Raw genomic sequence first — 13382 nt, forward strand, 5'->3', positions numbered from 1 at the left:
CTTGATGCCCAATCCAGATTTTGAAAACCCCCACCTATAGGGCTATCTGGATAGATGATCTGGGCCCAGCTGCAGTCCCAAGGAATCACACCTCCAGCTAGGCCCTTTGGACTTTACTTACAGTTCAGCCTATCACACAGATTTTTCTATTGCTGCTCTTTAAAAAAAAACCAAACAACAAAAACTGGTTTTTCCTGCCAACAGTATTCTCTCCTCCTACCATGCCCTCAGTGAGCAGCTGTTACCACGTGACACAAGCATGTTCTCATGTTTACCAGGTTTTTACACTCTGCATAGTGTTTGCTGCCACATAGACTGAGGCACACTGTAGGCAGCTCTGAAGAGACAGCCTCTGCCCTGAAGATCCTATAGTCTGAACAGATGAGCCTGCTAGTTTTAAAATAGACAGCCTGAGAGAAGGCAGGAAACACACAGCAGCCACTGGAAAAACGAGACACTATTTCTAATAAGAAAAGGAGTACTTGTGGCACCTTAGAGACTAACCAATTTATTAGAGCATAAGCTTTCGTGAGCTACAGCTCACTTCCTCAGATGCATATCGTGGAAACTGCAGCAGGCTTTATATATACACAGAGAATATGAAACAATACCTCCTCCCACCCCACTGTCCTGCTGGTAATAGCTTATCTAAAGTGATCATCAGGTGGGCCATTTCCAGCACAAATCCAGGTTTTCTCACCCTCCACCCCCCCACACAAATTCACTCTCCTGCTGGTGATAGCCCATCCAAAGTGACAACTCTTTACACAATGTGCATGACAATCAAGTTGGGCTATTTCCTGCACAAATCCAGGTTTACTCACATCCCCTCCACCCCCATACACACACAAACTCACTCTCCTGTTGGTAATAGCTCATCCAAACTGACCACTCTTCAAGTTTAAATCCAAGTTAAACCAGAACATCTGGGGGGTAGGGAAAAACAAGAGGAAACAGGCTGCCTTGCATAATGACTTAGCCACTCCCAGTCTCTATTTAAGCCTAAATTAATAGTATCCAATTTGCAAATGAATTCCAATTCAGCAGTTTCTCGCTGGAGTCTGGATTTGAAGTTTTTTTGTTTTAAGATAGCGACCTTCATGTCTGTGATTGCGTGACCAGAGAGATTGAAGTGTTCTCCGACTGGTTTATGAATGTTATAATTCTTGACATCTGATTTGTGTCCATTTATTCTTTTACGTAGAGACTGTCCAGTTTGACCAATGTACATGGCAGAGGGGCATTGCTGGCACATGATGGCATATATCACATTGGTGGATGTGCAGGTGAACGAGCCTCTGATAGTGTGGCTGATGTTATTAGGCCCTGTGATGGTGTCCCCTGAATAGATATGTGGGCACAACTGGCAACGGGCTTTGTTGCAAGGATAAGTTCCTGGGTTAGTGGTTCTGTTGTGTGGTATGTGGTTGTTGGTGAGTATTTGCTCACCTGAAGCAAATACTCACCAACAACCACATACCACACAACAGAACCACTAACCCAGGAACTTATCCTTGCAACAAAGCCCGTTGCCAATTGTGCCCACATATCTATTCAGGGGACACCATCACAGGGCCTAATAACATCAGCCACACTATCAGAGGCTCGTTCACCTGCACATCCACCAATGTGATATATGCCATCATGTGCCAGCAATGCCCCTCTGCCATGTACATTGGTCAAACTGGACAGTCTCTACGTAAAAGAATAAATGGACACAAATCAGATGTCAAGAATTATAACATTCATAAACCAGTCGGAGAACACTTCAATCTCTCTGGTCACGCAATCACAGACATGAAGGTCGCTATCTTAAAACAAAAAAACTTCAAATCCAGACTCCAGCGAGAAACTGCTGAATTGGAATTCATTTGCAAATTGGATACTATTAATTTAGGCTTAAATAGAGACTGGGAGTGGCTAAGTCATTATGCAAGGCAGCCTGTTTCCTCTTGTTTTTCCCTCCCCCCCAGATGTTCTGGTTTAACTTGGATTTAAACTTGAAGAGTGGTCAGTTTGGATGAGCTATTACCAGCAGGAGAGTGAGTTTGTGTGTGTATGGGGGTGGGGGAGATGTGAGAAAACCTGGATTTGTGCAGGAAATAGCCCAACTTGATTGTCATGCACATTGTGTAAAGAGTTGTCACTTTGGATGGGCTATCACCAGCAGGAGAGTGAATTTGTGTGGGGGGGTGGAGGGTGAGAAAACCTGGATTTGTGCTGGAAATGGCCCACCTGATGATCACTTTAGATAAGCTATTACCAGCAGGACAGTGGGGTGGGAGGAGGTATTGTTTCATATTCTCTGTGTATATATAAAGCCTGCTGCAGTTTCCACGATATGCATCTGAGGAAGTGAGCTGTAGCTCACGAAAGCTTATGCTCTAATAAATTGGTTAGTCTCTAAGGTGCCACAAGTACTCCTTTTCTTTTTGCGAATACAGACTAACACGGCTGCTACTCTGAAAACTATTTCTAATAGTGAGTCGAGATCACCACAGACAGACTTTAACCTGTAATACACAACCGTGACAAGGGCAATGCCAGCAGAGGCCAGCCCAGATCATCTCATCCTCACTCACACGACTCACCCTGCCGGAGATGTGTCCTGGGCGTTCACATGCCAGGGGAGGCTGACCCCAGCAAACTGAAATACCTGGCGGTGGCAGATTAATTAATTCATTTATGCCAAGGAGTCAGAGGTGGGACCAATAGTCAGTCACTGATCGAGCCCGCAAGAGCCTTCTCCAGAACTTTTCATCTCTGCTGCTACAATTCTGTATGGTTTTTTATCCTCCTTACCTACTACCTTCATCCTTATGGTTCTGGTGAGGTTGTAGGTCCTTCCATTCTCCTTGTAGCTCACAATGCAGGTGTAGTTCCCTTTGTACACACTGCGGACAATGCCAATGATGAGCGTTGGGCCCTCGGGATATCGGTCGTGGAAGCCTTTCACCAACACGCAGTTCTAGAAGCAGACAGCAAAACACTTACGCTTTTGGAACTAAAATTCAGAAACTTGTTTTCAATCCCTCTATAAAAATCTAAAGCTCTGCTCTGGTTGGAATAAGCGTAGGAGGCAGTATTTGGATTTCGATTCAGTTCAGGCTAAGGTCTAGGTTCTACAGCATCAAAATCTCATGAGTCCAATAAGGTGAGGGGCACATTTGTCCACCCCGTGCCTCGGTTTCCCCAGATGGAGCGAGTTACTGTTCAGGAAAGATTAAGGCTGGGATAGTGAAAGGAACTGGAAGGAATCAGGCACCCAGCTCCCATTGAACTGTATGTCTAATTCCTCTTCGCCGCTCTTCCAAGCGGTATGAGTTGTTGGGGCTCTTCAGGTCAGTTTCCCACTGATGGAGAGATCACTGATGGTACCGCCTTTCTTTAACTTCTTTTTTCACACTATAGGCACCTGTGCTGAAACAGAGAATGCCACATGCAGCCCGCAGGCAAATCCCCTCTTTCAGAAATATCAGCCAGTGCCCAGTTCCCAGAGAGCAACTCTGCCTCAAGAATTAGAGAGATTAAGACAGACAGCAAACTCCCTTACTGTTTATAACCACTCCCCCAAAGACTCCACATCACAAAACCAACCATACAGCGTGTCTTCGGACTGTATGCTGCTCACACTGTAAGAAAGCTAACAGGTGAGACTGTAACAGCACCTGCTGGTGTCTCCTGCCATAACATCCCTTAAACTCCTTGGGCCATTAGGCTCTTTTAGGCTGTGATTTTCAGATTTTCAAAGGTGCTGAGCACCCACTAAAGCCAGCTGGATCTGCAGGTGCTCAGCACCTCTGGAAATCAGCCCATAAATGCACACAGCTTAGCTAAGCAGTGAACAAAGGGGAGACTTAACTATCTACAGGTTATTTAGAGGGTGTAAACACCAAGGAAGGAGAAGAATTATTTAGCTCAGTACCAAGGGTATAATGGGATGAAATTAAAAAGGAAAACCTCTGGCTGGAGATCAGGGGGAAAGTCCCATAACGAGAGCCATGGGGCTGTGGAAACATTTACAAGGAAACGCTGGCAAGTAAAACCTTAACCATCTTTGCACTTCCAATGCTTTTAATCACTGGAGTATCTGGGCATTAACAAAACTGCAACAAAATTTTGTCTCCACCGCTCCCTCTCGTGTGTTGGGTTTTTCCTCTTCTTTCTCTCTATGAAAGTGAGTGCAGGTACTGCAAGGAATAATCTTGAAAAGGTAAGGCGATAAGAGTAGATGACCCCAGTAGGTTTATTCCATCTCTAACTTATCAGGTTCTATAAAGAGAAAGAGCTCTTAGCAATGGGTGAGGGTCCCAGAAGAAAGAAAGACATGGAAGTAAAAAAAAAAGGACAAGAAGTAAACTTAACTCTATTTACAAACTGACACCAAATTGCAAACTGACATCTTCAGCTGGCATAGCACTTTTGCTCTCAATGGGACTATGCTACTTGATGTCAGCTGAGGATTTGACCCAAAATGAGCAACTGACCAAAAGAAATCCACAGTACAGGAACCTTAATAAGCCTTCCTCTGTCAGAAAAAGCAGGAAACCTGTCCCAAGTGCCAAGTTACAGGCTCCTTTTCAGAAAGGTTTATATCCTCTAAATAGGCTGATGATAACTTGACTGTCATAAAAGCCAAAGATTTGTACATTTTCCAAGTGATTATTTCTGAATGGTGCATTTCCAACTCAGATTTATCTTAATGTGACAGCTGAAGACAGAGGTAATATACCATTGTTAATGGCTTTTACTAGGCAAAGTGGCTTTTATGGCTTGCTGCCAGGAAAATGATTTAAATGGCGCTCTTTGTTTCATTCTGCTAATTGATTGTCGATATTTGAACATCGATGGATGATACCAATTAGTCATTTAAACCACCAATATGAAGCTACTCCTCTTGGCCCGAACGAAGGGTTTTAGTTAGACCAGATACAGCTGCACACCTGCGACACCTTCCATCTACGAATCTCAAACTGCTGTACAAAACATCAGCGGTTTTAGCCTCCCAGCCCTGTGTGGCTGCATCTCCACTGAGCCTACCTAGGGGATTTTCTCACCACTGGCTTAGCATGCAGGAAAGTGTAGCCCAGCCCCTAACATTCTTACCACTGTGTCACCTAGCCCTGCCAGGAACAGAGCTGGACACTACTATGTCTGTCGCTAGCCAGGGCAAGCAGAATCTCGAAAACCTCAAAGGAGACATCAAGATTTTCAAAAGTGAGGAGCACTCAACTGCAGACACCAGAAAGGAGCCTAATTTTCAGGTGGTACCTCCGGTCGGGCCCCCCAAAAATCACTCGTCACTTTCCAACCTCTTCACCTAATAGTAATAATTCAGCCATCGATGTCAAGGCGCTTTACAAAGGAGGTCAGTATGGCTAGCCCTATTTTATAGATGGGGAAACTGAGGCCCAGAGCGGGCATGTGACCTGCCCAAGGTCATTCAACAGCCCAGGAACTGAACCAAGATTTCCTGAGTCTCAGTCTATTGCCCTCTCCAGAAGGTCACCTTGAGACTAAACTCTTCCTTATTAGAACATAAGAACGGCCATACTGGGTCAGACCAAAGGTCCATCTAGCCCAGTGTCCTGTCTTCCAACAGTGGCCAATGCCAGGTGCCCCAGAGGGAATGAACAGAACAGGTAATCAGCAAGTGATCCAACCACTGTTGCCCATTCCCAGCTTCTGGCAAACAGAGGCTAGGGACACCATCCCTACTCACCCTGGCTAATAGCCATTGATGGACCTATCCTCTATGAATTTATCTAGTTCTTTCTTGAACCGTGTTATAGTCTTGGCCTTCACAACATCCTCTGGCAAGGAGTTCCACAGGTTGACTGTGCTTTGTGTGAAGAAATACTTCCTTTTGTTTGTTTTAAACCTGCCGCCTATTAATTTCATTTGGTGACCCCTAGTTCCTGTGTTATGTGAAGGAGTAAATAACACTTCCTTATTTACTTTCTCCACACCAGTCATGATTTTTATAGACCTCAATCATATCCCCCCTTAGTCGTCTCTTTTCCAAGCTGAAAAGTCCCAGTCTGATTAATCTAGGCCCCACTCCTGCGTCAGTGCCAGCAAGGGACGTTTCACTGCTGACTTCAAAGGGAGCAAGATCGAGGCAGCAGCTCCAGTAACTTCAGTGGAGTTGCATCAGGGAGTTTGGGGGTAGAATTTGGCTTCCTGGTTCTTAGCCCCACTACTCCCTTTCTTACCCTGTACCAGTTGACAGTTGGCGTTACGCTGGGAGGATAAAAGCCATCAATATCTGGACAAATGATCTTCTCGTTAGTATGCTCCAAATAGAACAGCTCTTCAGTAGGTTTTATTGATTGGCTGACGCAAGAAGTTTGGTCTTTCTGAACAACCTCCAGGGGAAACGCGACCTTGCTGCAATAGGTTGTGTTTCTAAGCACAGAGGAGGGAAACACGATTAGCTTGGTCTAGTTTATTCATGTGGCATTATGAATGAAATGAAATTAAAAGTCACAGTTTGGGTCACAGAAATGACGGCTCTGATGAGATAGATCCAGCCTCTATTGTCGTATTTGCATGTAGGAAAACTCCAGACAGACACACTGAGACAGACACAGCAGCCGCACAGTGCATTAGAAAAACCTAAAGACACTTTTCCCCATGCAAAGACAACTCACGTACTGCACCATCCTTTACCAACGTAATGAAAACAACGGGGGCTAAGACGTGAAAAAGGAAGACAGACTGAGATCTCCTCTTTGTTGCTTTGGGGATGCTACATTCATTTTCTCCTGCACCTGGAGCTGTTTTTAATTCCCTGGAACTCTTTTGGGGTGTCAGGAAACTTTGGCAAATTAGCATCCAGTTGACATATTACCCTGCCTCTGAAGCCATCTCCACTTCTATATAGAGATTGCTCCTTACTGGAGGGGGCGTGTGGATTTTGCCAGTATTCTCCCCGTGGACACTCACAGTTAGCATGGAGAGGTATGTGCATTAACGTCTGCAAGGTGCTAAGCATTATTATAATATAAATGGGCTTGGCACTGAGAATTCTTGTAACTGTCACATTGTCACCGTTAATTCTTATGTGATATAAGATATTAAGCGAGCAACACAATTTTCTTGTTATGTAAAAGGCATTTGTGTGCCCTACAGTCTGACGCCCTCCGCCCTACTGCGCTGCTTACCTGAGCATGCAGGTATAATTCCCAGTGTCGTTGAGAAGGGCAGGCCGGAACCAAAGGGTGTCTTTTTCCTTACTGACCCGATTGTCTGGGAGACGGAAGTTGATTGGCTCCTCCAGGTCCCGGTCCTGCCCAATCCAGTACCAGATCAGGGTTAAGCCAGCCGAATGGGCTGTACTGTAGTTGTATTTTAAGAAGGCCTCGAAGAGCGGGCATTTGATCCTAGCTGGTTCCCCGTCGTAGACCTGGATTTGTTTCATGGTGTCCACTCCCCAGTCATCACAGCGCTCTAGGGCCAGAAGGAAGAGACACCTTAGCTTTCACGTGGGCAGAAAAGAAGAGCTGCCCACGCTCCTGCTCCCACTGAAATCAACGTGTCTAGCGGCGTCATTGGAGACAGAGCTGGGGATGCTGCCTTCAGAGTACTAGGCACCTGGAAACCTGGCTTCTTCTTGCTGTTCTTCCTACAATTCCCCAAGATATGCGTCCCTGCCAGGGCAACATCACAGGACGCGAGTGGGTAGAGCCAGGCTTCCCGGACAGCATGGAGAGAAATCCTACCTGAAAATGACTCCCTGATGAACTCTATGCCACAGCTGTGTGTGCATTTGTGTGGGGCGGCAGGGGCCGGGAACGTAGGGTATTTCACGGCGGTAGAATCGGTTAACATTGCCACAGGACTTAAGGGCTGTTGCTGCAGAATTCAGTGGCACTGGGCTGCCATCTACACAGCGACCTGTTTCTATTATAGTGTAGGCAAGGAAACAGGGGGGCAAGGCTGCCGGTGGAACAGCGGGAGGACCTGGCATGGGAGAAGGCACATCATACTTCTCTGGGGAGGGTGCTCCAGACCTAGGAAGCAGCATGGGAAAAGAAACAGAGCCCCGAGCTGCATTCCCATGGCCACACACGTCATAAAGCAGGATCAAGGGGGGCTCACTACAGGGTCTGCCAGAGGCAGAAGCTGGGCTGGGAGGAGGAAAGCTGCAGAGCAAACCCACATTCATCTTCCTCAGTAACAAAGAAATAAAGGCAAAGCACAGGCGAAAGGTTAATTGTTCTTTAACAGCATCTTTTCCCGCGTTTGCCTGGAAGCTACTTAATAAAAGGGACACGGAATGCAAGTGAACCCCAAACCCGTCGTGCTGGCTAACCACCGTCTTTCCTAATTCTCCTCTGCGAGCCGAGAGAGGCTAGCGGTGTGACAACACATCCTGCCTCAGCGGGCAGGCCCTGCACACATACGGAAAACAGGGCTGTGTCTGGTGGGAGGTGTCAGGTCGTGCAAAGCCTCCTAGTCATGCTAACCCAGAAAACCACAGTGAGTCACACAGAAAACCAAGTCAGATGCAGCAGTGCAGTCAGATACCATGACAATACACATGGGAGGGGATTTACCACAGAGCCTCTCACATGTGCAGAGATCAGAGGAGCATTGCTAGACAGAAAACCAGAGTCGTCAGACCTATTTTCTTTGGGCCAATCCTGCTGTCTCCCATTGCCTTCGAGGGATCAGGCTCTTCTGGCACATCCTACTCCTCAAAGGGGCAGTGGAAAGTATTTTGGCCCAAAACTGACATTTAAAAACAAGGAGAAAAGCAGGGCTAACACAACCTAATGGGACAGACTTCGCAACCCTTGCACTGAGCAACAGTAGCTTGCATAACTAAGTGCTACTTAAATGTAAGAATTGAAGAATCTGACCCAATCTGAATAGAAATGTTTTTCCTGGGATTCTAAAAATGTCAATGAAAACTGAATGTGTATTCCCTTGGAATGTGAGAAACCCAAACCAGCAGGAGAAACCTAGCAAAATGGACTGTCAACAGGAAGCCAATCTGAGCGGTGTCATGTCATTCTTCAGAGTGCAGATAGCAAACGGCATAAAGAGTGAAAAGTGAAACTAGATTTTTTAAAATTATTTCCCTTTAAACTCTCTGGCTGGTGTTTTCAGAAGCACACAGCATTGGCCTAACGCTGCTTCTCGTGAAATCTGTGGTAAAACTTCTATGGGACTTCCCTGGAAACAGTCAGGCCAATGCTGAGTGCTACTGAAAACCTCATTCTGTAAGTCCAAAACATTGGCTAACCAGCATCATGGTCAAAGCTGAATGGGACAAATACATCATGGACAAGGCTAACTGTGACCAATACATTGATAAGCTACTTAGAACCATGAGGTCCAGGCTACTTGATTTATACAAGGTCAGGACTTCAGAGTTGTTAACAAAGCAGACTGCTCGGTCAGTGACTGACTGCTATATGCATGATGAAGCTTTATGCTATTTGCTTTAGGGGCATTTATTTTCACAAAGAAAGCCTAAAGCCTCATCCCAGTCTCTGCTTCCCATTAAGGGAAGGGATTGTGACCAGGGAGTGATGTTTTGGGATTAGATCAGGGGACCGTACATGAGGGCTCCCTGGGGTTCATTCTCATCTGCGCTCCATCTGCCACTGACTTCACTGTGTCCCCTTGGGCTGGGTAAGTGTCAGTTGTCTTTATTTCTTCACATGGCAGGGCCAGAGGGGAAAAGAAACCTACGTAAAAATGGCAATACTGAAGTTCTGGGCTCAAGGCCAATGAACTCCGCAATCCTGAACAATCCTTTGTACTTTGGAAGAGCTCCCAAGTCAGCACTGCCCACGGTGTGGTGGGGGGTTGATCTTGGTGGATGGCCACGTAAAAGAGAATTGTGGTTTTCCGTGACTGTCAGTCACTATGGTAACCGGGGGGCACGGAGATGTGTTAGTGGGGCTGAGTAAATTTTCCTGACAGGTTAGGAAGGCTGTCACACATTCAGGAGTCAAGACATGCTGAGGAATCCCAATTTGGAGAAGGTCGGCTCCAAACCTCAGTGAACTAACTCGAAATGCAGCAGACAGCCATGCTGATAAAGGACGGCTACACCCTACACCACAAAGCAGGGGTCTGGCTTTACCTTACTTGTGAACATAGAGAGGCTGACTGCTCCCCAGCCCTCGTGGCTCCATAAATCTCGATAAACGCCCCAAGAGCGCAGGAAGGAAAGCCAAGGACCATCAATCTCAACTTGGATGACAGAAACAAGCACTGTATCGGACATATAAACCTTTCAGGGCATGAGACGGGCTCCCCTCAACCCCCTCCTACCTGGCTCAGGCTGCTGTGAAAGGATGTAGCCAGGCGGCCATCACCCACAGGCTGATCTGCATTTAGATTTACCACAGTGGGTGCCTTGTGCCTGAGAGGTTGGGTTTTGTCTCAGAGGACATGTGAATGATCTCTCACGCACACGAAAGCCATTTCTTCTTCTTCAGCTGTTCAGTGTCTCTTTTCGGTCCTGCTTTGAGCAGGGGGTGGGACTAGATGACCTGCTGAGGTCCCTTCCAACCCTGATATTCTAGGATTCTATGATTCCCAATGCTGATAATGCCCTTTGCTGCAGTGACTAGCCCGGTGCTGTCGCAGAATGATTCAGAACCAGCTGGGTTTGTCAGGCTTGGAGAGAGCTGGTTGTATCATTTGCCCAGGATGTGGGGAGATTTAATCTGTGCTGGAAACCGATCTTGATGTGTTTGCCTTCAGCAGTGTTTTGTGTGCAACTCCCTGCTGCACCTCTCCCACTCCCAATCCACTAGGCTGCATTAGAAGTTCAGAAACGTATTTGCTGCCGCTGCCAGCAAGCGCATAACACTTCAGTTGGCGAAGTCGGTCTCAACCAGTGACAAGGGCATTTTGTTCTTCCCTGGACGTTTCAAGTCCCGTGAATATCCTTCCACAACACAAAGGATTTCATTCTCAATACTGATGGGATAGAATCCTAGAATATCAGGGTTGGAAGGGACCTCAGGAGGTCATCTAGTCCCACCCCCTGCTCAAAGCAGGACCAACCCCAACTAAATCATCCATACTACACAGTGCCACATATCCTGAGCAGAACAATGACACCAAGGAGGGCTTCGGGGATCAGTGCACGAGAACCTGCCAGAACTCAGGGTGCAAACCTCAGCTGGCAGAGCTCCACTGAAATCAGTGGAGCCACATGGGCTTACGCTCCCTTGGGCTCGGGCTTTCACCGTCCTGGCACAGGCAGTTGCCTGTCTCTGAAATGTTCCCTGCACAAATTAGACCCGTCGGGGGTAAGCTAGGTGGAATCCGCATTCGCGCTGTGGTCTGAAGGACCTGTGTAGACTTCTGGGCTTGGGCTCGAGGCCAGGCTGTAGGATCCTGCAGGGTGGGAGGCTCCCAGAGCTCAGGCTCCAGGCCGAGCCTGGGAGTCTACACAGCAATGAAACAGCCCAGCAACCCGAGCCCCATGAGCCAAGGGGGCTGGCACGGGCCAGCCATGGGTTTTAATTTGCTGCGTAGACAGATCCTCAGATATCATAGCAATGGGCTCATTGTCAAGAACAAATTGTGTCAAACCTACCTGACAGTTTTCCTTGACAGGGTAACAAGCCTTGTGGATAGGGGGGAAGCGGTAGATATCGTGGTATATCTCGACTTTAGTAAGGCTTTTGATACTGCCTCGCATGACCTTCTCATAAACAAATTAAGGAAATACAACCTAGATGGAGCTACTATAAGGTGGGTGCATAACTGGTTGGAAAATCGTTCCCAGAAAGTAGGTATCAGTGGTTCACAGTCATGCTGGAAGGGCATAACGAGTGGGGGTCCACGGGAATCAGTTCTGGGTAAGGTTCTGTTCAATATCTTCATCAGTGATTTAGATAATGGCATAGGGAGTACACGTATGAAGTTTGCAGATGATACCAAGCTGGGAGAGGTTGCAAGTGCTTTGGAAGACAGGATTAAAATTCAAAATGATCCGGACAAACTGGAGAAATGGTCTGAAGTAAATAGGATGAACTTCAATAAGGACAAATAAAAAGTACTCCACTTCGGAAGGAACAATCAGTTGCACACGTACAGAATGGGAAATGACGGCCTACGAAGGAGTACTGCGGAAAGGGATCTGGGGGTGATAGTGGATCACAAGCTAAATATGAGTCAATACTGTAACACTGTTACAAAAAAAGCAAACATCATTCTGGGATGTATTAGCAGGAGTGTTGTAAGCAAGACACGAGAAGTAATTCTTCTGCGCTACTTCATGCTGATTAGGCCTCAGCTGGAGTATTGTGTCCAGTTCTGGGGCCACATTTCAGGAAGGATGTGGACAAATTGGAGAAAGTCCAGAGAAGAGCAACAACAATGATTAAAGGTCTAGAAAACATGACCTCTGAGGGAAGATTGAAAGAATTGGCTTTGTTTAGTCTGGAGAAGATACGGCTGAGAGGGGACATGGTAACAGTTTTCAAGTACATAAAAGGTTGTTACAAGGAGGAGGGAGAAAAATTGTTGTTCTTAACCTCTGAGGATAGGACAAGAAGCAATGGGCTTAAATTGCAGCAAGGGCGGTTTAGGTTGGACATTAGGAAAAACTTCCTGTCAGGGTGGTTAAGCACTGGAATAAATTGCATAGGGAGGTTGTGGAATCTCCATCACTGGGGATTTTTAAGAGCAGGTTAGACAAACACCTGTCAGGGATGGTCTAGATAATACTTAGTCCTGCCCGAGTGCAGTGGTCTGGACTAGATGACCTCTCTAGGTCCCTTCCAGTTCTATGATTATATGATTAAAGATGCCTAACAGAGAGAGCTGATGAAACTCTATTTCAGTCCATGGATACTCACCCTGGAGATGCCAATACAATTTAATTTTAAAATAATGCATGCAAGTATCACTATTATTAGCATTAATTTGTACTGCTGCAGACTCAAGACTGAAGCCCCGCTGAGCCTGGTGCTCTACAAACACACAGGAAGAGACAGTCCAGGTCCTGAAGAGCTAATATCTGAATTGACAAAGGATGGATGAGATACTTGTTGTTATACCCATAATAGAGCTGGCGGACCCCAGGTCCCGAGAGACTGCGTGACTTGCCAAAGGTCACGCAGCACATTCATGAGAGAGACTGGAATTAGACCCAGATCTTCTGAGCCCTAGTCCAATGCCCTAAACCACCAACCTATCTCAATGTGTCAGCAAGAGGAACAATGCATGCAGAAGGGGAAAGGAGAAATGGGATGGGAGACAAAGAGAAGGAGACAGGGCATGGAAAGCCAGCATCAGTAAACACCAGTGTGTGGAACTAGCTGTTCAGAGGCTGCAGGTCCCAGGGGAGAGGCTGGTTTACATTCCTGCATGGGAAAGGGATGCGGAGCAAGCGAGGTGCA

General features: G+C 46.7%; 1 protein-coding gene across 9 annotated transcripts in view; it reads right to left on the minus strand.

The window, feature by feature from the left end:
- The window catches only part of IL1RAP (interleukin 1 receptor accessory protein), a 62773-nt gene that overhangs the window by 25698 nt on the left and 23693 nt on the right, over positions 1-13382 (minus strand). For all 9 annotated transcript variants that reach the window (XM_073359027.1, XM_073359029.1, XM_073359028.1 and 6 more), the window contains exons 3-5: positions 7167-7452; positions 6216-6408; positions 2803-2968 (exon numbers count right to left, since the gene is read on the minus strand). In XM_073359027.1, coding sequence (XP_073215128.1) covers positions 2803-2968; positions 6216-6408; positions 7167-7452 — 645 coding nt within the window. The remainder of the gene's footprint in view (positions 1-2802; positions 2969-6215; positions 6409-7166; positions 7453-13382) is intronic.

Source organism: Lepidochelys kempii, chromosome 9 (genome assembly GCF_965140265.1).
Source record: "Lepidochelys kempii isolate rLepKem1 chromosome 9, rLepKem1.hap2, whole genome shotgun sequence".
Taxonomy (NCBI): Eukaryota; Metazoa; Chordata; order Testudines; family Cheloniidae; genus Lepidochelys; species Lepidochelys kempii.